The sequence below is a fragment of the Apiospora hydei genome, assembly GCF_038363865.1.
Source record: "Apiospora hydei strain CBS 114990 chromosome Unknown utg000002l_segment0_segment0, whole genome shotgun sequence".
Taxonomy (NCBI): domain Eukaryota; kingdom Fungi; phylum Ascomycota; class Sordariomycetes; order Amphisphaeriales; family Apiosporaceae; genus Apiospora; species Apiospora hydei.
Window position 1 is genome coordinate 967,273 of NW_027117361.1, and position 24,187 is coordinate 991,459.

Sequence of the window (24,187 nt, forward strand, 5' to 3'; positions counted from 1 at the left end):
CCGCCTGCCCGGCGCTCCCCAACAACCCATCATGGTTGAGTAGCAAAAAGGGTAAATCGGTTACGGAGTGATACTGAGTTTGTTGTTGTATTATAATGTTTGGCATCAGAAGATTCTAGTACATACGACCATATCCTGCTGAATACTAGGGATCCCGTCCGCTCTCCCATATATAAGCAGCAGAGAGCCGAATTAGTACTAGGGTCGGTGACGACCTGGGAATCCTCGGTGTTGTATGTTTTTCTTTTGTCTTTTTGGCCTCCAAGGCGGGCTGCCAGTTGGCTGGTCGCATCGACATTTTGTTGTCATATCGTATGCAGTTTTGTCACTTCGTAGAATAACCTGGTAACATGTTCTGGTTATTTATCTACACAGGGAACAGGTCCGTTGGCCGACGTATCGTTGAAATGCTACCGAAACACTTGCGAGTCAGCGACTCGGGGACTAGAGACACGTCGAGTTACAACCCGAGAGTTTATCACAAATAGCGAGCAGTTATCTCCTGGCTGGAAAGACACGAGATGGGTCAATAGTTGGATTAAATATAAAAGTAAGGTGATTTCCCAAATTGGATACACACATACACATACACACATATCTCATCATCCAACGATCGTCTGTGCCCTAGTAATAGTAGTTGGTATATATCCCCCCTTCCCTTTCCAAAAAGGGCTGTGCCCGCGTTAAGTGATATAATAATAATAAAAGAATGGAAATAATGTTGTTGTGGTGACATGATATTCGTAAAGTTGTTGGTCAATCAGACCCCCTCACCAAACGCCTTACAATGATGACCTCATATTGTGAAAAACAAGACAAGCAGCTTCAGCCCCCTCTCTCTAAGAGTGGCCATGTGTCGTAACCAAGAAGCAAACAGACAGAAAGAGTAAAAACGCCACCATCCTGTGACAAGAAACCATAGACCATCTTTCTCCAAACAGTATGTGCCCCACCCCTTTAGTTGTCAAGGGTTCTTCCAAAATCAAAAAGTCCAAAGTCGTCAAGTATGCCCTTTGTACACCGCAAAATCCAAGATGCGTATATGTCCATATACGGAGCGAACGTAGAATGTGTGCTGGTTGAGCGAATGGCCGTCTCCGGCCGTTAGCTCCAACGTCCGGGTCGCGTACCTCGGGTCAAGTACCAGCTGTCCAGCGTTGTGGCACGTTTGGGGTTCGGGAGGGCTTTCTTCAAGCCACTCCACCGAACCATTGCGACCAAAACGTAGCAACAGGTAGTCGGTCGCATCGACACGGCTAATGTTCTGTTCATGCAACTGCATGATCCTGAAGTCGTTGTAGCTTGAGCATACCAAAGCTCAGGCTTCACAACTTCAACTCAACCGCATTGCCCTCCCCCAGACCAGATCATCTGGCGTAGGGACGGTTCATGAGAGCAATCTCGCGGGCGATGTCGGCCCACTCTAGCTCCCTCTTGACTCCAAAGTCTCCCTCGCCCTTCTCGGCGACGCGCCTCGTGTGCATCAGTTCTTCCCACTTGAGAAGCTCATAGGCAAACCGGAGATGGGGTTGAATGATGACGTTCAGTCTTCGCGCGCGGACGAAGCAGTACGCTCGTGGGAGCGACATGTCCAGTTCCCGCATGATTTCCGCTATACAGATCGTCGCGCTTCGGCTTACGCCAACACGGCAGTGGACCAGCGTGGCTGTCCCCTTACTCCGCCCGCGTTCTATAATGCCATATGGTCAGCCGTGAAAAGCAAAAGGGGGAGAGGAAAGAAGAAGGAAAAGAAAGCAGAGTGGGAACTAACCAATAAATTCTAAGCAACTCTCAAACTCATCGGTCAAAGGATCAATGCCGTTATCCTGGACTCCCTGGACAACCATAACGTTTTCAGGTCCCCATTCTTCCAGCTCGCCATCCCTCCACATGGCTGTCTCCCCTACGCTGAGGATCTGTCCAATGCCTATGGCCCTCAGCAGGTCCGGGTTGTTGGCATGACCGAGGTTGCCGAGATACATATAGTCAAGCACGCGACTCGGGAAGGACCCGTCCAGGCTGGCCATCCACTTGGGCTCGTCCTGGATCAGGGTGGTGATTTCCGAGAGGCTCTTGTCCTGGCAGAGCGGCGACTCGCGCAGGAGCCGCGGCGCAATCGAAGTAAGCAAGGCAACGTCTGTGGGATAAGCAAAGAAGTTGCGTTTCATGGTAGTATGCAGGTTGAGCCAGGCGTGGGGCACGGCACGGCCTGTGCTGTAGCTGAAGTAGGCAATGCCCAGCAAGGAGGACTCGGTATATCCGTCAGCACAGTGCAAGAGAACCTTCCGCGGCAGGATTGTCCGGGTTTCTGGGCCTCCGTCCATGTCCATGTCTCCGTCATAATCGGATTTGGGGGGCAAGGTTCCATGCGAAAGATGCCAAATCCACTTGCATGTCTCGAGGATGCCATCTGCTTCGGCGTGGGACCATGTGGGAGGCAGGATACTCCCAGACGAGGGGAAGTCTAGATAGGGGTGTTTGACGTCCTCGTCAGGCCCTTCGGCTATGGCCTTCAGGGCGCCTGGGTTCAAGCGCCCGAGGTCACTACACTCTATCAAGATGTCGAACTGCTGCTCCTCGTCGCTGGCAGGCTCTGGCGTGGGGCCCAACCACACGTTGTGGGATATCTCGGATGCCTTGGTCATTGCATACATCTCGGCCCTTTCCTGGTGGAAAAAGTCTACGACATTGCCAGTCAAATGGCCTTCCGAGTCTATGGACACGATCTCGCTGTGCTTCAACTCGAAGGTTTTGAAAGACGCCGGGCAGATGAAGGTATTGTAGACGGGGAGGTCGTGGCCTTGATCCAGGTGCTTCTTTCGCCATTTCGCCTGGGCCGAGGCCAGTTCCCAGCCGACCTTTCGCACCACGGCCGCGTCCTCGCCATATACCACAATGTCGGCCGTCATGGCCGCCTTTGCGGACTGGATTTGGAAGTTCCTGACTGAGAAGCCATCCTTCGGGTCCACGTCTAGAAATTCGCCTTCAACGCCTGGCTGCAATAACTCTGATGGCGCAATGGCACCCTTGAGGCGCGAGGCACTGAGGTCGCCATCGGCTTTGACAATAGTAAGCCCCCTCAAGCAGCAAGGCGTTCTTCTGAGCGCCCTCTTGCGCGCGATGAAGAAGGCCTGCTGGATGTGGTTGTTGGGATGCAGCCCGTGCAGCCACGGAAAGACCAGAGACGGGTCCGGAAGGGGCTGTCGGGAGATATAATCTAGGGCGGCGGCGACCTCGGCGGCATTGATCTTGTATATGGACAGAGAGCCTGACTCGATGTGGGTATACTTGTCGGGTGGATGGAGCAGAGAGAGCTGTCGGCACTCGTCCTCGCGGGCGGGCGAAGGTGGAGGAGTGTTAGGCTCTTGCACGGGAGCCGGGCCAGTAGGACAGACGGGTATGTGCTTGTTGGGTACCGGGGTCGCTGCGTTTTGCTGTTGCTGTTGCTGCTGCTGCTGCGTATTAATCGTGTCGATGGTTATGGGCGACTGCAATGTGACGATGCCTGATGATGACCGGTGGGGCGCTATGGGTCTGGGGAGCGCAATGGTCGCCATGCTCTCTAGCATTTATGGAGTGTCTGGAGTTGCGAGCGCCAGACCGGGGTGGGTTGAAGCGGGAGGAAGAGCGAAGAAGAAAAGCAATGGTCTCTTTTTCTCCTTCTTTCGAACTGCTCTTTTGCTCTCTCAATTGCCAAAATAGAAATAAATAAGTTCCTCGGATTCACTTTCAGAAACCGGCAGAGGGCAAGATGATGCAGGTTAAGACGTAGTCAACATGCGACTCTGGGGGCGGGACTGCCCAACTTAATTAGCCGCTTGCCTCTTCCTTCACGAGATCGGCCAGGCTGGGCCAATTGGGGTCGGGCCTAGATAGCGGGGTCGATCCAAGACAGGAGCCGATTACAGTCATGCGAACCAAAGCTCTTAGCAACATTCGATAATCGTCCAAGGCAGGTAGTGGCAGTTGCAAGTTGCAACGGAAACTGTTTATGAGAATACGTCCTTCCTCGGTTCAATTCCACTTGTCGGATATGGTTCTCCTCAATGTTGGGAATGGAAGGGAGAAGAGGGGAAGAGAGGGAGTAGTAGGTAGAAGAAGAATAGGTACATATACCAGCAACAACAACAGTCAGTTGAAAGAAAAAGGGTTAGGTAGAAAGAGGAGAGAAACATGCAGGGAAGATGGAGGTGGAGGGTATATCAGCTCAGTTGGTAGGTTAGTCGATGTACCTTACAAACTAAGACTCTAAGAGCGCCTGTGTTTCATTCAACGGACGGGCAGCCTTATCTTCAGTTCAGCATCCCTGCCGCGAGACACGGCAAATGAACCTTGGCTCAAGCACGACACGATCAAAGTTACAGACGAACAACACAGTACAGGTATGGAGACCGTATGGAGACCCTTCACTATCTATTTGCTCAAGGTAATCAACTGTCGTTCGCCTACTGGTACAGACAGTTGGGGTCTGAGCAACGAAGCATGTCGGGGTGGTGGTACGTAATATACACATCGGTAGCAGGCAGGCGAATAGAGACTCCATCGAGCCAGAAGATGGTGTGCTCAGTTCTGCTTGCTGGCTTGCTGGCTTGTTGCTACTGCGGCCCTCTACCGATCGATCAGCATTCAAAGTACCTCATGTAGCGTGATCTACTCCGTCCACTCAAGTTCACGTAAAGTCTGCCAGGCCTAACATAAGGCCAGGGCCGTGATCTGCAGTTGTTTCAAAGACAATTTATTCGGTCGCGGCCACTTCCAACAATGGTGGCCAGATAGACGCCAGACGCTGCAGGTGCCAACTAAGTCAATTACGGCTTGCTATGTACTGCGGGCACCCGTCTGATGTTTCCGTTGCAGCAAGGGTCGTCGGCAGCAATGGCAATGGATAGCATACTCTCTCGTCCGTTATTGGCCTCCGCGTTCGAATTCGAATATGATGTACTATAACTGATCGAGATTCGATAGAGCACTTGGTGGGATGGAAACAGCCGGCCATCTCTCTTGGCCCTTCCAAGGCACTATCGTAGAAGATAGATAGATAGACAGACAGTACTAGCTCACCACTCAGGCGAGTTGGCGTCAAAGCCAGACAAGACCGTGGGCGGAAGCTACAGGTGGCGCCGAGCCTTTTGGCGAAGGTTAAAGCAACATGCCGTCCCAAGTCGTCGTGGCTGAGAGCGACGTGAAACTAACTGACTGACTGGTTGACTGGGTGGCCGTACTACTTGCTCACTGCTACTGCATCCAGTATGGACGGATTGCTATTTCCGAACTGTGACAGGGCGGCATCGCATCGCATATCGCATATCGCATATCGCATTGCATCGCAGAGCAAATGGCGCCCGAGGTGGGATATCTGATAGGTCTACATCTCCCAGGCTTGCAGGAGGTGGCAGGGTGGGAGGGAAGCTGGACCAACAGCAGGCGAGCTAGGGGCTAGTTGGAACGAAGGGACGAGGGGACAAGGGGACGACTAGAACACACGCTGATCGCTACCAATAGGAGGCCATTCCCCAACCTTGACCAGCAAGCCGCCTTCAAGCTTGCATGCCCACCATGACCAGTTGCCAGGGTCGGCCACTGTCCCTCACCTGTTGCTGCCCGCTAGGGGGAAACGCCCGTCTCAATTATATACTCTCAGTAAGTGTCATGTCGACGGGATATTCAGCTCCGAAGCGATGCATACCTTCGAGATCATGTGCCTCCGATACGGTGTAGTAACTCCCGCAGCCGGTTTCCGAGTAGAGTTGCTCCGGCCGAGACGAGAGCAGAAAAGAGGCCGTTCCTGACGTATGGCGAAGTTGGGGGAAGTACTCCGTTATGTAGTGACGAGCTTTCAAATGTTTGGAGGTACAGCCCGCACGAAACACTGCCGCCGTTCGTTGTCAGTGCTTGCTTCGTTGCATTAGCGCCAGCCCCAGGTGCGTTCGTTCCCACAGGGCCAAGGGGAGAGACCGTTTTTGAGTTGCCCATCAATCCATCCATCCCCACATCGGGGTTGATAGTCCATGTAACCCATACTATTCGCGGCCGTCTCTCGCAAGCTCTGCTCAAGCTCTTGATTCTGGGGATGATGTAATATGAAGCAACATCATATAGATCAATATCTGGAATGAGGCTATTCCAGTATGTACAATGGGCCGGAATTGGGAATAGGAAATAGGGAATCTGCGGTCCTGGAATATCTCAAAGACAACCCCAAGTTGACTCACTTGAGATGCTCAATCATGTTTCGCATAGGGCAGATAAGCATGGGGCCCGAATAGAGTTTGGAACTAGTCAATTAACTTCCCCAAGAAAGCCATCACGTAAGGTCAGGGACATCGATAGGAATAGCAGAGGCATATGTGAAGTCGGGCGAGGCGAGTTGGAGGGGTATATGTCTTTCAGCTTAGCATGATCAATATCATGCTGTTATCTCGGATCCCAATCTGCTGTTGATACGACTCCAAGGTCATCGTGATATCGTTGTCGCTTCTGGAGAACCCTCTACGTTGAGATAAGGAAAATGCCCGATAAACTATGCCAATCCCACCTACTGTCAGGGCGCTAGAGACGAGCTTCCGCAGTCCTCACTAACACGTAAGAATCGCCTCCGTGTCTGTGGGCCGAAGCCCTGTAAATGCGCCCGCGGATCCGACAGAGCTATCGGATCAAACACGCCTGTGTTGAATGAGGTACAGCAGGGAGACTGCGCTATGCTACGGACTCGAGAAACACCGTCCCGTTTTCTACATATCTCGCCATCTCTGCTTTTTTTGGTCCCTGGCATGTGAGCTCGATGCGGCCAACACTACGAATATCCCCATGTCTCACAACTGGTCTTTTTACCAGGGGAGGCGGGCAAGCATCAGATGAGATGATATTGGGGCCAGCTATGGCTCGTTCCTTTTTGTGTAGCAGTGATGCAGATTGCTGCTTCTTCCGCAATGGAACCCGATGTCTACAGGGAATATGCCCTATATTTTAATATATGTATTGCAGATCTTGTAAGACTTGGCTTGCTGATCTGTTCGCTCGTGTTGTCGTGTCGAATGTTGCATTTGAATAGCATCAGCATTCAAGCCACATGGATTTGATATTAACTAGAAGACGCCCAATTTAGCAGCGGCAGGCCAGCCACTGCGCAAGCCACAAACACCACGTCATCAGCGGGATTGTGGGATTTCCCAATGTCGGCTCCTGTTCGTGCATCAGTCTGACCCGACCCTTGTCACGAACAACAAAGCAGCGCAGCAGCAAAGCACCGGCAGCAGCAATGTGCTTCTGTTTTTAGCTGCCTGCGATTTTAGGGTGGTGGAGTTCTGGGGGATCTCAAAAAGAACTCCAGCTGATGCCAAACTTATGCGCACGTTTTGCAGCTGACCTTCTTTTTCCCTTTGCCTCCCTCTCTGGTAAGACCGGGAAGCCTAGGTTAGGTTACCCAACTCTCCCCATTTTAGGATTGGCCTCCTTCTAGACGTGCCCCCAAGCCGAAGAACAATGCCATCCGATGTTTGCTCGAGGGCATGCGTGGCCTTCTTTTCTTAGACGCAACGCAAGTGACTCGATTCCCCCAGGCAGAAACCTGTCAAAAAGAATCACCACCATACTGGCGGTAAATGACGTGAAGGGGGAGGAAGGTCAGAGAACCCGGTGGCTTCTTGTCTAAGCCGTCTCGGCGGTGATTAGTGTTTGGATCGCGGACCCTTGACCTCTACGCACCCACCCTTGCTGCGAAAGAGATCGCCTCCAGGTGCAAGACAAGACGCCCTCTTCTTGTGTGACATTTGCTTGTCCAGCTAAAACAACAGTGACGAACATCAAAATGCCCCAAGCAGCCGGCCATCAGCACTTGGATGCTGATGCTGATGCACAGCACAACTATGGGCCAAAGTGCCGCCTTGCTCCCGTAGCCCGCCCTTTCACTCAGACCGACGACGAAAATGACGACAATACCATCCCACCGGTGAACGCCCAGTTCTTCTACACCTCTGCGATTCCCATCGACGACCCGCTCTCCACCTCCACCATAGCAGGCGCGACAGATGCGAGATCCGCCAAGGGACTCGTCCTGCGTCCCTTTTCCCGGGGCGACAATAATGCGTTAGAGAAGGCCTGGCTGGGGCTGGCCTCGGACGAGTATTGTCGGAACCACGACCAAGCGCGCCGCAACCGCAGCCCGAGCCCGTCCTTGGCCAAGGCGAATACCGAGAGGCTTGAAGAGATCGTACACGATTTGGCTATCAAACACAAGGAGAAGCATGCCCGTGAAGGCCCAGGTCATGAGCTTACGCTGCCGGACATCGATCCTATGTCAGATACCGAGACAGAGATGCCTTCGTGCTGCCAGGAGCTCCTGTCTGATGTCGGTGTCCAGCTTCGTACCTCGTTCTGCTCTGTGGCAAGAATGCGTCAGCTCGCGCTGGATAGGGATAGAGTGGCCCGGGAGGTCATGGTGTACATGAAGACCCTGCGAACCGATGCCACCGCCTCGGTCACACGTCGACACGCGTCGATGGGCCGCCCCAAATCCGAGTCTCTTGCCAAGACTGCCTTTCTCACGAATTCCAAAGAGAACACCTCCATGGCGGAGTATCCGAATGACGTCAGCCTCAGGACGGTGGGCAGGAAATTGGAAACTGAATTCCAGAACCGCCGCGGGTCCCGGGCGCGTTCTCCGTCGTCCTTGACAGCTCTTGGCTCGCCAACCGAGGCCCAGGCCAGCAGTCCCATTTCTGTCCGAGCCAGTATTGCGGATGATGGAATCACGGGGACGCCCTTCGTTCGAGTTGGGACTCCCGAGACAGTTCACTACTCTCCGTCCAACTCGCTCTCCTCGAGGCTCCTCATCCTTGATCGAGACCAGGATGATGGCCGAGGAGAAACCGCGCAGGGAACGGCCAATGTCACCTGAGCAGTCTGTCGCCGAGATGCCTTCGACAATGCCGGAACGTGGTAGAAAGCCTAGGGCAAAGGCGGCTGCCGCGGTGCCTGTTGGTGTATCGAGACTTCATGAAGTGACTCTGCCGTCTTTGCAGATGAAACCGATATATTGGTCGCCTATCAATGACATAGCAGCGGTACAGCGGGCTACATGGTTTTACAAGTGTGTCCCTATCTATATCTTGATCCATTTGACTATCGCTAACAACCTGGAAGAGATACCATGATGCCTGTTGATATAGCGGTGGCCAATCAGCTAGAAGCAGGCTACCGAGAGCTGAAGCCGCATACGGAAACATGGCGTGACGAGCTGCGGTGTGCAGTCGAGGTTGGGCCTGACGGAGAAGAGAAGGTTTCTCATCGCTTGTGGCCAAAGGAGATGGACGAATCCGCAAAATCGAAGGTACCTCCAGAGCCAATCATCCCAAGCAACCCGTTTTGTGCTGCGCGCTGCTTTCGGGGCGAGGCGGCTGCTGAAGGGAACCTCCTGCCTTCCTCGAACGAGGACAACTACATTCAGGATCAATCTCACCGCAAGTACGATCAATACCATGTCATATACAAAGACAAGGACAGCGCCTTTCTACTCAAGCCCAGCCTGAAACCCTCGGCATATTACGGCCGAAGGCCAGTAGCGAAGATCGCTAAAGGCATCACTATTGGCATTCCGGTTGTGCGTGGTTTCGACGCTGCCGCCTGGGCCAAGCTTCACGAAAAGAAGAGGAGCCAAGTGGCCCACGCCCCCAACCCCAGCTCTGCTGCCACCGCGTCTCAGGAAAGCACCGGGCCAAGCGCTTGCCCAGGTTGCAAGACGGAGAAGGAACGTGGGCAGGTAACAGATCTTGTACTTGTTGCTCACGGTATCGGCCAGAAGCTAGCAGAGAAGGTAGAGAGCTACCACTTTACACACGCCATCAATGCCTTTCGAAGAGCAGTGAACCTGGAACTCGGGAGCGATGCAGTACGGTCAGTTCTGCGAGAAGGTCAGAATGGCATCATGGTGCTGCCTGTCAATTGGCGCCAGAAACTGTCCTTTGAGGAAGGCGGTCCCATGAAGGAGGACGACAAAGCCGACTACATGCCCGAGGGGTTTGGGTTGAAAGATATCGAGCCCCCGACGATCCCGGCAGTCCGATCCATGATATCTGATATCATGTTCGATATCCCCTTTTACATGTCACACCACAAGCCGAAGATGATAGCGGCTCTGGTCGGCGAAGCCAACCGGGTCTACAGGCTATGGTGCCGTAACAATCCCGGCTTCTCCGAGAGAGGCCGTGTGCACATAATTGGGCACAGTTTGGGTAGTGCCATGGCTCTAGAGATCCTGTCCTGGCAGCCTACCGTTACGCCACCGCTAAACCTGAGCACAGAAATGTCACTTCAGCACTTTGAGTTTGATACGAAAAACCTCTTCCTTGTGGGCAGCCCCTCGGCGTTCTTCCTGCTGCTGGAGCGGGGCGCTCTGATCCCACGAAGGGGACGCCGTAAGCCAGGAGCCGATCCGGCTGACATAGTGTCCGGGGACGTGGTCGGTGAATCCGGGCAGTTCGGGTGCCTTGCCGTCGACAACGTCTACAACGTCCTGGCCCGGGAGGATCCGGTGGCGTATTTCCTAAACGGAACCATCGACCCCAAGTATGCGGCGAGCCTGAAGACGGCCTACGTGCCGAGCGCTACGACAACGCTGTTTCAGTCGGTGGGCAACGCGGTGCGGAGCTTCGTGCCCGGCGCGGGGCCCAGCCAGGCGGCCATCGCCAATAATCCGGCCCTGGCCAAGCCGCCGCCGGCGCTGCGGCTCCCGTCTCAGCTCGAGCTCGAGGTGCACGACTTCACGCGCGAGGAGGTGGCGGAGAAGAAGGCGTTCCTGCTCAACGACAATGGGCAGATTGACTACTTCTTGCGCTCGGGCGGCGGGCCCCTCGAGCTGCAGTACCTCAACATGCTGAGCGCCCACTCGAGTTATTGGGCCAACCACGACTTCATCCGCATGTTTTGCATGGAGATCGGCCGGAAGCCGGGCAAGGCCAACACGTTGCCGGCGATGCGCGCCATGAAGGCGAAGAGGCGCGCATTGCCAGATATGTCTTGATAGAGAGATGAGACGAAAGACTAACAAAAACATTAAGTGTAGGTAGAAATTGCATGTCTGGTGATCGGAGTTGACTTGATTGGTTTTTACATTTGACTTAGTGGTTAGACGCATAGCGAATACCCAGATGTTTTTGTCCCTTTCATGCCTCCTGCTATATTACCCCTTTCTGGGTTTTGTGTTTATTCTGGTTCCCCGTTTAAAACAGCTCTTGATACCTCGTCGCTCTCCTGTCTTCTGTGTGACTTGCGATATCCTAGTCAGGCCAGATGACTACTGTCTACGTGCTAGTGTATATGCCTTAATGTTTCAGCGCGTTGAAAGCACTGTTCACCACTGCGAGATGAGATGAAATGTTAGCCACACCGACGAAATGCCTGCTGCGAGTTTGCAAGATAGCAAATGACGGAAAATACATACCGTCGGATCCCAACGTGGCACCGCCGCCAAGGACCACGGCGTTGCCAAACTTCTCGGCCAGCGACTTGGCCCACTCGGAATGCTAGGAAGTAACACGTAATAAGTCAGTGAAGTTGCCCCAATAATGACGGGAGGATGTTTCTCTCAATAATGCTTAGACGGACCTTGCTGTGCTTCGGGTTGGCCGGGTGGTTCGGGTCCTGCGCCTGCTGGGCGATGGCTTGCGGGAAATCGGGGCTGACGTTGGGCGGGGGTGCGTAACCGCCACCGTACCGGGCATCGACGTAGTTGCTCGGGTAGCCTCCCGGTGCCTGGTTCTTGGGTTAGTTGGTCTCGGATCATGAACAGGAGGAACGGAAGAGGCCAAGACGGCCGGACACAGGGGGAGAGGGAGCCAAAAGGGGCGTACCGGGAGCTGCGCCGTGATGGATGCGTATTGCTCCGGCCGGAGTGCGCCGGCGTTTCGGAGGACTTGGAGATCTCGCCGGATGTTCTCGATGGAGTGGTTGACTTGCTGGGCATTTTCTGCCATTGTGCTTTGTTTTTGTTTTGCTTTTCTGCTTCAGGACGATTTATGATACGCAGGTGATTTTGTAAGTATGTTGCAGAAATGACTCCTTGGATTACTGTAGAGCTCTTGTGAGTATAGATTCTCTTCGTTCTTGACCATCTATCCAAAATCTTGGCCAGAATTCTCGGTGCGTAATCGCCTGCCGTGCCTGGGTTGTCCGCTCTCCGCGTTCGCTGCTGAATGACAGACTGGTGACGCAATCGGGATCCATTTGGCCAGTTATAACTTCTCACTAGGGCAACACAAGCAAGCGACACAACGTTCGCTTGGGAGTGTTCCACGATATCACGTCCAGTTCGAAACATAAGCTTCTTCTCTGGTCAATTGAAGCACAGAGGGAACGATGTGTTGATGCAGTGGCCTCAGTCGCACCCCACGTGGGCTCCCATATCGCCGCCATGCACAATTCAGGGGCAGGCTGAGTACAATAGATAGGTGTCCATGCACAATGGCGCATAAAGTTTCTGCATCAAGTTCAATGTATCACTTGCCGTGCCTCCTCGTACCTGGGCTTGCTGCGCGCCGAGCCCTCCCGCCAAATCCATATCCTGGATTGGCTGTGTGTCCTTCTTCAACAAACCGCCGATCACTATTTGTATCCTTTGTTGATGCAGAGATGAACCCCAGAGTCTGCCGGCAGCCTCCGTGGAACCGCTTAGATGGGCAAGAAGGCATGAAGCCGTGAAATCCGCGTTGAAAGTACACTGCGGCGAAGATCCTTCCTTATACGTACAGAGACACGGGTGCCGTGTAGATAGGGACGGACGGACTGACTCCTTACTGAGTGAGTACTTACTTATTCAAGCCAGAAGAAGGAGTGCCGCGAATGCAGGCGAGTACCTTCAGTGTAACCTACGTACCCTATGTACCTGTAAGCGCTGCAGAAGCGAGCGTCAAAACACAACATGGGAATCCTCCCCTACCACGTGTGCATGCTCCCACCAGACTGGCTCGCTAATGAGTCACCCAGTTACCCTCCTCTCCCTAAAAGGGGCTATCGCGACCTTGACTCTGGCTCTGGCGGCTTGGAGTAGGATGGGATGGGACCTATCAGGGAAGGGAGTCAATGTACGTGGTCGTACAGGAAGGATCAAGTGTAGGGTGGGCTATCGGCGAATTAGCCTTCCCATTCACTCTGGAACGGAACACTGGCGCTGAATGACGGGTCTTGATGGGGCTGGGTCACCTCTATCCATGCTGGGGGGGGTAGGTATAGTACCCAAACGAGACGCGTCTCTTCGAGGGGATGCTGTTCTGCTTGTTGGTACTATCACTGCAACCCATTTCTGCGACGCGAGACGGCTCCCATGCCTACCCATCACAGGCGCAGCGCGTTCCTTCCGGAGCGTTTGATCGAAGTTTCTTCCTTGCTGCATGGGATGCCTGCTCTCCAAAGTTGGTTCTGACAAGACATATACCGACATACCATTTGGGTCAGTGTCGGTGCATCGGCTTTTGTCCCAGTGGTAGGTTTAACTTCCAACGCCGCTTCCTATCAGCCTTGCCGGTTCCAGCCGTCCTTGTCCAGATCCATACGAGACGTACAGCATCTGGGCATCGAAGAAACTTTCTCTCTGGCGATGCAGATTGTTAGCTAGGATGTGTAGCTAAAGATAGGTTAGGTACTTGGGGATAAATTCCCTTGTGTAACACCAGACCATTTCAACTTGCCCCTAGCCAGCCACCCAACTTCATGCTGATCGCCGACCACCAGCAATACAGTCTTTTCTGGAGGCCAATCCGAGAGAGCATACGTATCGGCGACTAGAGAGGTGATGTTCATTTCTGGTCCGCTAATTTGTAAGCAAGCAGCGTCACCTCGGTCTCACTCACTCGAAACATAAAGAAGAAAACTCAGATAGAAGTTCCCGAAAGTACCTACCGGATCAGTCACATCAGCAATGATTCCGCGCATGGTTAGAGAGCATGTACCAGCAGGCCAAGGCCGGGTCGAAGATACCATGCGGCAGGTCGCTACCGTACAAGTCCATGGTTCTCACATCGTCGCTGACAGAAACTGTACCCCTGAATCATGAACTTTGGTTGGGTTCCCTGCTTAGACGGGCGGTACTGCACGACCAGCCCTCCTGCGTAGGCATGCAGGTGGTAAGGGATAGACACTTCTTTACTCGCTCCAGACAAGCATCAAGCAGCCTTCAGAGAGCGAACCGCAGAACCATGGCCAGACACGGCAGGCAATAGGTGGGCAATGAACCAATCACCCTGGCCTGCTTGGTTGACGGGCGACGATGCTGTGGTAGCTCGAATCCTGTCGGTTAATCGGGAGATTAGGATCGAGAGCTCATTGTCCTCCCTAACGAAGAGGCAGGCTGACAAATCTGCTTCGTTGCCCCTGATTGTAGGATCAAAGAGGCGCTTGCTTGGTAGCTTCTACATACAACACACCCTCCCCTCCGTTCCGCCCTGGGAGCACCACACCACTAATCAGAAGTAAAGGGCTGTTGAAACGGCTTTGATCAACACCGAAGACATCTTCGGAGACATTCCGCTACTCGTGCTCGAGAGCCATGGCTGACTCCCGATCCTTCGACCCTCCCACTGGAGTATTCGCTCCTGACGACCTGCCCAACTCCAAGGTAACGGGGCCATAACTGGAGCTTCCAATGTATAGAACTTGGGACTTGTGGTGTAGATGAATCCTTCCCGTCCCAAAGAGGGAGAGCCTCTCCTGAGCTTGACGTAATTGCACATTGAACACATTAGGGGAGAATGTACTTTCGGAAGCCGGCTTGCGAAACCGTAGGTAAGTAGGTTCCCTGTCTGCTCTACAACCCTGGCACCAGAGAGTTCGATGCAGATACATGCCCAAAAGGTCTCAACTAGCTAAGTTGCCTTGCCCCATCGTCGTCTTCATCTGGGCATTCCAGGGTTAAAGAGCAAGTTCGGGCCCGAGTGGACGGTCCCGAACAAACGAGTTGACAGAATCGATGTGCCTGCTTGCTGGGGCCTCAAATTCTGGGCTTGCTGCTTCCGCGTTGTGGCACAGAACGGAATTAAGGTAACGAAAATACAATGCAGAGGACTCTCTTGCCAAGCGATGGTCTGCGGCACATGAAGTCTGGCAATCTCACTGTTCACTGGCCTTGGTTGCCCCCTTAACCCCCTGCCTGCCGCCCCTGGGCGCTGCAGTAAAGGCTCAAGGGGGAGGGATTTGGTTCCAAGAGAACGTGACCAGGTCCACACCACACTTGCTTCGCAAAATCTGATACGTCGGCTCGTAAGGCAGATTGTATGTAAGCGCGCAATGGAAGCGAGCAGCGGCCGAGGGTCATCACGCCGCGCGCCCCCGGTTTCTATCTATCTTATCCCACATGGCTTTCCTTCCTTCCTTGTAAGCGCGGGTGCGAGTCGTCCCCCTGGCCGAAGGATTGGGGGTGGCAACCATCGCATAATGCAGCTGGATGTGGCGTTAGATGGAAGTGCTATCTATCTCAAACGGCACCTAGTAGCCGCAGTATCTATCCCAAGGCCTACTCCTAGAACCGCCGGCACGATGTTATTATGACGATGGTGCGCGGGATGAAAGGAGGAGGGAAGGAGCGATCGACTGACGCCGCAGTTGGGTGGCTGCTTTTGGGGCTGCTCTACAACCATACGACCTCTCCAATTCTATGAATAGGAGCAAACATGGGCGCAAGATCGAGGAAGTGCAGCAATTCTGCCTTGACGTGCTCAACCATGGCTATCCAAGCAGAGGCCCATGGCTTCTATAACGGGAGATAGGGCGTCGCGTCTCTTCGCAACAGTCCAGCTTGGGCTTTGATACTGCGCCTGCCCTAGTTGATTCCGTGCCAACTGTAACTTGGTTGTCAAGCTCTCTGCTCTCTGGCGAGGGAGTGTGCAGTAGAAAGGCGGAGCGGCGGCGACTCCAAAGAAGCTCGACCAAGCCTCCGCAGTATCTGCCCACCGAGTATGAACACGCGATCCAGAGAGACCTGTTGGGTGGGTGAATGCCCTCCATCAGGATAACCAGCATGAATATGTTCCTCTCTCGCGCGTATGTGTGTGTAACCATCCGTACATGCCATCATCTCTCGTGTCAACAGCCAGCCAGTCAGCTTCTTGTGTAACGGCCATGCAAGGGAACAAAACAAGCAGTTGCTATAACCAGGTGCTGCAGCCTATGAGAAGAGTCTCTCCGGTTGCTGACCGTCAGCATGTTTACCACCTTGTGTAACACAAGGCGGCGGCAACTCACCATCCGCGACAGCAACGGTAGCAGCGTATGGTAGGCAAGCTGGTTAAGATGACCCCATGTTGAGAGAAAAGTACAATTGTGCATGAGAGCACCCTGATGGATGGCCGACAGTAGTATTGAGGGGCAGTACTGCAGAATCTGGTTGAACACACATCGCATTAGTAAAGTAGAGAAGCGAATGGCAGCCCTATACATACATAGCGTAAGAAGACCAATGGTATGTGCGTGGGGGAGGCAGACAGGGGTGTCTGCGTCTCTTTGTTCAAACTAGGCCGTGTTGGGATGAAGGATCGAAAGGCGCTGGTACAAGATAGACCGCTCCTTTTTGGTGGCAGGTCGACTGCCCTCCGCCAAATGTGGCGGAGATAACCCCCAGCTCGGAGCGGGCATTGTGTGTGTTGAGATGAGAGAACACCACCAAACCCCAGGCCGTTTCCCATTTTACTGCGTTCCATTTGACAATCTCTCTTTGCATATACATCATGCCCATTTACCCTGAAACGAATTCCAGCAAAAAGAAGATGCACTGTACTCGCTTGCTGGGTGAGGAGGAGTCCGCCATCCTTGCCGGTCGATTACTCGTGTTCTCGTATGCTCGCATCATGGGGTAGACGTATGGACAGAGCGAAAGGGACAAGCGAAAGTACCTAACGTATGTACGGCGGCGGCACGAAACCAAAACAAAGTTGTTCCGGAAGCAAACCGTTCGTTTCCAGAGGAATGGGAACCAGTCACAAGACACAACGTCGATTGCACGTAACCGCAACACGTTTTTGGCGTCCATACAGCCGCCGCCATGTAAGTAAGAAGCATACGGGAGGCGCAAACGGGCGCGCGCGAGGCGGGTGAGCTAAACTAACACACACAGACCTGGCTGTTGGCGGACGGCGCATGAAGCCTGTCAGCACCTTCTTTGGGAATCTCACTCATTCATTCACCCACGCCGAGTGGGAGTTTCTTTCGGCTGATGGGTATGGAAGTAAGTACTTGCATAGGAGAGGGGGAGGGGGCCGATGATTGACCAGATCAGGACATTTTGCATGCCTCCTCCTGCACCCCCTTGCCCTGCGACGGAGATCGGGCTGTCGGGGACGTTGTTCAATCATAAAGCCGAACCCTGCAGGGCCGGCTTGAATGGCTTGTCAGAACCTTGTTCAACATGCTTCGACGGTCATATCTGTATGTATGTGCGTATGTAGTGCCGTTCGGCATTGACAGCAGGAGGGAGGGGGAACCATTCGTCTCCTGCAGATATGCAATCGAAAAGGGCCATGCCGGCAGCGCAGCGTGCTGAAGCGAAACTGGGGAGGGGATGGCCGGTATATCGAGTTCGAGAAAGATGGCGATAAACCCAGTCGTGGTCCCCAATTTTATATGCCGTGGCAATTGGGAAAAGAGGTCAAAATTAGCTTAGCTTTATCTTCCTGACTTGGCTTTTTGGGTGACGCTCGGAAGGGTGGGAAGTGGGAAACAAGCGTGTGATTCCAATGCATGTGCCCATCGACGACCACTTTGCTTTGCCTGTCTGTCAATCCAATCCATCAAATTGATCCATCAATGATCCTCCACTTGCAATGGGCGGGCCAGCCGGTGGTTCGTCCAGGAACCAGAACAACGGGTTGGAATGGAATTGAAGCAAAATACTTGGGTACTTGCGGTACGGCCACATCCTGGAAGGGTACATGACCCAGCAGGCTGCTGCTGCGTGGATCCCCCGAGTGTCCTGACAAGTACCTATTAGTCTCTTAAGTACACACTAGACGGGCAGGGCACAGAGCAAGCAACCCTAGGACCAAAGTGTTCAACAAGGACCGTGTTCGACATGCCCAAACCAAAACCAAATCGGCCGGCCGGCGAGCGAGCGAGGTGCCAAGCAGCCTCGGATGCATTGCAAGAGGGCCCATCCATCAAATTGACCTGATGGCAGATCCAAAATCCTACATGACGTTGCACCCGGTCTGTCTCTTTGGTATTAGCGGCCAGTGGGGACCGGACGCCCTTCGTTTCATTCTGATTCAATTCAGTTCATTCGAGGCCTGGCTGCGTTCCGGGCTTTGGGACGGGCTTTGATATCTGCTATCTGGCTGCCTGGACGTCGATCGACCGACAGATAGCTAAGTTAATCAGTCGATGATCACAAGCAAAGCCCATTTGTCTGCCCGACTGCTGTAGGAAAGCGGGATTAGGAAGACTCTCTACCACAATAACAACTTGCTTGAATTTCATGCGTCTTACCTAAGCTGCTACCTAGTAATTCTTTCGCATGTGCTTGGAGTTTGAGGGGGTGGCCGGTGAGCAGGGGAGCAGGGGGTGGTGGTTTCGACAAACAAACCAATCAAAAGCCCGGTCCAGTCCCCTGTTGGGTAGACGACACAACAACACATCCGCAAAGGGCAATCGCAATCGTCAAGTAATAGTCCGCGGCACAACTTGGCGCCCGCGGCATGGTCTGGTTACACAAGAGCACCAGAAACCTCTCTAAGTAGTGAACGAAAGCAACGAGATGGTGCACTGCCCGTCATGCGTCCCTATTCTCTCTTGCTCACCCGCCCACCTCGGCCCTTCAAGGGTACTTACTTAATGTATGATACGATGCTGCGGCAGTGTTTTTAGTCACGACCGCCCGCAGCATTGTCTGCTGGCTGTCGCGGCTAATCTGACTCCAACTCTGTGTAACACCAGAACCAGTAGTATACTTCTCTTCTTTTTTCCTTTGATAGCATCAATAAAAGTATACATAGCCCGATGGGGTCTGCAGAAGCGTCCCGTCACACCAGCGCAAAGCCACTCCCGCCCAGATTAGGTGACGATTATGTGGGAATGCACTAAGCCTGGCGAGGACGGACAACACAAAATTCATCCTGCGGTGGACGTGAGTATGTAATGGACGCCTCCAGATCGATTGTAGTCCTGCAGAGCATAGCGAAGGCTAGTAACGGCACATGCCTCGGCAGTCCATTGCGTTGTCAGCAGGAGGAATTCGGATTTGGGGGCCAGATTTTCCCCATCGGCTCAACTTCCAGAGTCCAGACTGCCAGACAACACACGTTACCGTCTGGGCATGTAAGTAATGTGGTGTTGTTGCACCATTTTTTGTATTTGTTGGAATCCACCGATAGAGTCGATTGCCCACAACCCATTGCCCCGGGTATCATGCGCCTCGTGTATCCGGCCAATCAGCCGCCGCCGGCCTCGCAGCGGCGCCAATCAGGTGTTATCATACCCGCCGCTGTGGTATTGCGAGAGCGAAAAAGTTCAAAAGGTGTCGAGTTGCTGGACTGGGATTAGTTAGGCCCGGTGGGCCAAAAAGGGCAGGGCAGGGGGAGAAAAGAGAAAACCCCTGTAAAGTACGCCAGAATGGATCTTTTCGTTCGGCAGACCCAGTTGCTGAAAGATGGGGAGGAATTAGTGGATAATTCCTCCGGACGGGTCCCCTGCTGAAGAAAAAGGCCGGGACAGAGTAAAGTCGAATCATGCCACCCCTCTTGGCTGCCTAGATGTTTAGCTAATGTGTGCGTGATGGTGATACTTCTCGGCCACCACTACCAAGCTTCTCTTGTCGTCCGGTGCCAAATTAGAACGAACTGGGGATGGAACACGGGAGACGAGATAGAAATCTTCAGGCCGGCTCCACTACCAATGCCTCGGAGACCATCTTGCTACGTATCTCATGGCTAAGTGTTTACTGCTTTTGGTAACTCGGCTACTTTGGTGGCATGGGTGTTGTTTGTGATGAAGGGACTGGGCAAGCCATGGAGATGAGTGCTGCTGGGTTTCTTTGCCCATGCCGGCATGCTACCGGCGTGAGAAATATGTGTTCTGATATGCTTCAGCCACGCGCTCGCTTATTCTCTCTCTCTCTCATGTAGTCAAGGTGTTGAATAAACGTCATGTATATTCGTCAGTCAGCAAGTCATCATCGTCCCGTTCCTGGATATAAGGCAGATAAGATGGCTACTGCGCTGCTGCGGCGTACTTTCTCTCCTTAGCGCGCCACTTATGTTAGTCTTCCCGCAACGGACAAACGAACAGGTTGGAGTGAGGCGCCATGTTTCTGATTTAGAAACAGGGCGTGCGGCGCGGCGGGCTCGTCCCCCTTTCGAGGCAAGCCAGCGGCCGCTCCGTGCCCTCCTTCCTGCCCCCAAAAACTGCAGCCCTACTAGTTCAGCAAGATGGGTAAGGGAAAAAGAGGAAAGCTCGTAGGCGCACGCGCGCGCTCGCTCGCTCTCGCGCTCACGTAAGGGATGGAATGCACTTCGCTCATCTCCCCCTGCGCCGGGTCGCATGGCAAAACGCGGGGATGATGGTTGGTGTCAGATCAGAAAAGCAAAGCAAAGAAAGACAACGTCAGCACCCAACTTACCACGTCAAATGCGTGAACTCCGGATCCGCATGAGTAATACGAAGCCTCTACCATGTTGCCCGTCCTCACTACTGGGGCAGGCACGATAACCCATCTGGACAAAGCGAAGCTGGGCAGACGATATTATCACAGATGATCACAGCATGTAATCTCCTTCGACACCGGGAGGAAAGTCCTCTTTAGACCAGAGCGGAAAAGCGTGCGGGAGCGGGAGAAAGAGACCCATAAGGAACGTCCTTTGCTATTAGCTTCTCATCTGATAGCCAGAAAATAAGGTTGGGGAAAGATGGATAATGATCTGCTTGCGCTGTGGCATCCGTTTCTTGGGGAGGAGCACAGCCAGCCGGCGGTAGCGGCGTGGGCGGCGACCGGTCCAGTACATCCCAGGGGTCAGGGGTGTAGGTGGGTGGTAGCTTAGATATGGGGGAGGATTTACTTTTGCCCAGTCGTCGGGGTTTGGAAAGGACGGACAAAGGAGGAGAAGGAGACTCTGCTTGGTCTGTGTACGATGTGTATGGGTATGTACCATCACGTAATTGAGGTAATCAGTTCTGATCGCGGAAAGTAGAATGGTCGGCTAGTGTGCTCATCTTTCTCGCTTCTGCTTCCGCGGCATGCAATGTAGATGCACCACCCCTGACCAGCGGGGTCTCTCTTGGTCTCGGTCTTCCGCCTTTTCGATGTGCTTGTCTGTGTGGTTTTTCTCAAGAACGATGGGCAAACACAGGCTGGAAAAGCTGTCGATTTCGCTATTATTGCCGGATAGAGGCTCAGATTGTTGGTGAGAATGCCCCCGTCGACATGGAATCTGTCAAGGATTTGAATCCTTCCAAATTTTGACATGCGCCGAAGCTTTGGGTCCTTCTTCTATTTGGGGTCCCTATTCCAGAATCATGAAAGAATGGCGGGATCCAGCGTGGTGGAAAAGGCGGCCGCCGCAGGGCAGCAGTGCCTCTTCAGCAAGTTCCCTTTTTGAGCTGCAGGTGCCCTGGGCACTCGTCTTGCTGTGCCGCAGACTTGCACGGGCACTGCACAGGGCTGGGTTGCTTGCGCGCGGAGAAGAGCATGGACTCTCTACATACAGTCTCTCTTTACAGTACAGCACAGTGAGTGGCCTCTTTGGTGTGGTGTTAGGCATCTTTGGATTCGTTCTCATAGTCCCACCCCCATCACCTTGTCTCCGTCCGCTTGCTTTGCTGCTTAGGGCCGTGGTCAGTGGCGAGACCCCGGGACTGTGGCACACAGTGGGTATACGCTGCATTGCATTGATTTAAATCGTAGTAGTAGTGGCAGGTGGTCATGGGATGTGCGAGGGACTGTGTGTTTGTTTCTCTATCGATTGCTGGTTGCCTAAGCCACATGGCCGTCCCAATCCTCGATAAGGCCAATGTTCCCCTCTCAAAGCATCCCCTGATTTGGCCTCGTCCCCATATTGTATGCTATTGTTATTGCTGTATGTAGTTGTTGTACATGGTTGGGGGTATCGATACGAAGCCCATGAATGCTGCCCAGAGGATAACCGCCTCGATGCAACTCGTTCTCAAGACTTTCCGCCTTCCCAAAAGGCCCTATACCAATGATCGTGAAGGTATCTAGCGCGCGATGTTGAAAAATTCCCAATACAGGAACAAAAGAGAGTCGTGACCATAAAAACCCCAAAACTCCAGAAAGTCATCTATAATGTTGCCACTCGTATTACATATGTCGCCGGAGTAATGACGACGCAGGTTCCAGCACACTCAGGTTGGGACTGCGCATTTGCGGAGCTGTGAGCGGCGGAAGTTGCGTGGATGGGATGTGACCAAGCCTCGAGGAGGAGCGAGCGCCGTGGAGATCGTAGCCCTCGTTGCGTACGTTGAGCGTGCTGATGTCAAATCTCTTGGAGCAGCCGTCTTCCATGTGTCTAAAGCGCGTCAGTTAGCATTTTGTGTCTATAGGGCGATAGATGAATAGGTGAAAAGCTTACCTCCGAAGAGTGTCTTTCCTAGCAAAGGTGCGGCCACAGAAGTCGCATTTGTGGTTACGCTCCTTCATGTGCACACTTTGGTGATGTCTCGAAAGATCGGTTTTCCGTACAAACTTCTTGGTGCAACCTTCCACCTGGCAGGGGAAAGGGTACTCTCGCTTCTCGTCGTGAGTTTCGAGGTGGGCCTTGAAGTTGTAGCTCCGGCTGAACAGCTTTCCGCAACCCTTGACGTCGCACTGGAAGTTGGCCTCGTCCCTGGTAGTCAGGCGGCGCTGCTTCGTACGAGGTGCCCGGTGAACCACAGCTCTCTGGGACAGGGAGGACGGTCTCCCGGCAGGATCCAGGTAGCTCGAACTGGGCGACCTGTACGGCTCCGTGCCCAGCGGCGGATACTCGGGCCTGGGCCAAGAGTGGGAAGGAGGCTCTGCCATGTAGTTGGAACTACTGCTGGCAGAGCTATAACCGCTCATGGTTACGGGAAGTGCATGTTGGGAATGGGGAGAGGGGTACTGAGAGGCTTCTGGCGGGCTGCGATAGCCGGAATGGCTTTCCATTTTTAGGGGCAGCGCCGGAGAAACACTGTGAGGATAAGGATAATTGCTTCCGGACACGGGATCCGGAGTGTGTGATAAACTTCTGGGATGGTGGTGGTTTTGGTGGTGTTGAGCGTGGGATGGATGGGATGGAAATGCGTCGTGTGTGTAAGCCGGTGAAAAGGTTGAGTCGTACCCGGCAAACGCGTCGTAGTCCATAGAGGGAATGGTCGGAGGGACTTCCCCAGAAGAGGAGTTATGCAACATATTCGATTCGTTCCACTCCGCAGCTGAAGAGGTCATGACATCCAAAGAGGGCAGAGAAGGCTCCGGATTCATGCTGCAAATATGGTCATATATAAAGTCGAGCTTGTAAACGTTGTCTCCCATATCAGGGGAAGGGTAGTCCGTGTTTGGCGAGGAGACGGGAGATCTCGTCAGCGACGGTGGTGAATGATGATCCATTTGGACTGTGGTGCAAGTCTTATTTGACCAGGGTGTCGACGGGAGGAGCGGCGGAATTGTCCCAAGGTGATCAAATCCGGAGGATCTAGAATGTGGTCCAACGCAACAGAACAGAGAGAACGAAGGAGACTGAGCAATTATGTACCCGGGCGATAGCTGTATAAGCGCCTTCAACTTGGAGATTCTGACAAAGTGTGTGTGACGCCTTCATATACTCTTGCTAGCTATGTGCGAGACTAATTGCACGTAGACGCGGGCAGGAATATGTATATGTAAGAAAAGACCCTAGTTTACTGACCTCACCCCCGGGGTTGGCCAGACGCCTTCCAGGACAGTAAAAGTGAAGTGATCGAGTCGGTAATCCACAATGCCTCACTCTGCCCCTCTACCATGTCCAAGTCGAGTCGAGAGATTGATTATAGGTGTGTGAAAGATGGGGGCGCGGGCAAGGAACCGCACAGCGTCAAGGCAGAATCGGGGGAACCAGAGCTTGAGTTACCCCATACATCTCATAAGGCAGGCTTCTGCCTGTTGATCATTTCGAGTAGTCTCATAAGGTCGCAGTGGCCGAGGGTGTGGTAGGGTCCCGCAGCGGGTACCACAACCTTCATTCTTCCTCATCCCATGCCAGCC

General features: G+C 53.4%; 5 protein-coding genes across 5 annotated transcripts; 2 read left to right on the forward strand and 3 right to left on the reverse strand.

Moving 5' to 3' along the window:
* Window positions 1–1,367: 1,367 nt before the first annotated feature.
* On the reverse strand, window positions 1,368–3,557 carry PG997_000290 (Dual specificity protein phosphatase PPS1; the record flags this gene model as incomplete). The annotated part of the gene is made up of 2 exons (XM_066804605.1): window positions 1,368–1,690; window positions 1,772–3,557. The coding sequence occupies 2 exons, from the start codon at window positions 3,555–3,557 to the stop codon at window positions 1,368–1,370; spliced, it is 2,109 nt and encodes a 702-aa protein (XP_066674378.1).
* A 4,250-nt stretch (window positions 3,558–7,807) lies between these two features.
* PG997_000291 (DDHD domain-containing protein) lies at window positions 7,808–8,896 on the forward strand (the record flags this gene model as incomplete). The annotated part of the gene is made up of 1 exon (XM_066804606.1): window positions 7,808–8,896. One exon carries the CDS (start codon window positions 7,808–7,810, stop codon window positions 8,894–8,896), a length of 1,089 nt encoding a protein of 362 aa, XP_066674379.1.
* Window positions 8,897–9,151: 255 nt separating this feature from the next.
* On the forward strand, window positions 9,152–11,017 carry PG997_000292 (uncharacterized protein; the record flags this gene model as incomplete). Its single annotated transcript, XM_066804607.1, has 1 exon — window positions 9,152–11,017. The coding sequence occupies one exon, from the start codon at window positions 9,152–9,154 to the stop codon at window positions 11,015–11,017; it is 1,866 nt and encodes a 621-aa protein (XP_066674380.1).
* Window positions 11,018–11,318: 301 nt separating this feature from the next.
* Window positions 11,319–11,969, reverse strand: PG997_000293 (uncharacterized protein; the record flags this gene model as incomplete). Its single annotated transcript, XM_066804608.1, has 4 exons — window positions 11,319–11,353; window positions 11,438–11,519; window positions 11,602–11,738; window positions 11,816–11,969. 4 exons carry the CDS (start codon window positions 11,967–11,969, stop codon window positions 11,319–11,321), a joined length of 408 nt encoding a protein of 135 aa, XP_066674381.1.
* Window positions 11,970–22,285: 10,316 nt separating this feature from the next.
* Window positions 22,286–23,554, reverse strand: PG997_000294 (Epithelial zinc-finger ezf protein-like protein; the record flags this gene model as incomplete). Its single annotated transcript, XM_066804609.1, has 2 exons — window positions 22,286–22,493; window positions 22,557–23,554. 2 exons carry the CDS (start codon window positions 23,552–23,554, stop codon window positions 22,286–22,288), a joined length of 1,206 nt encoding a protein of 401 aa, XP_066674382.1.
* Window positions 23,555–24,187: the final 633 nt, after the last annotated feature.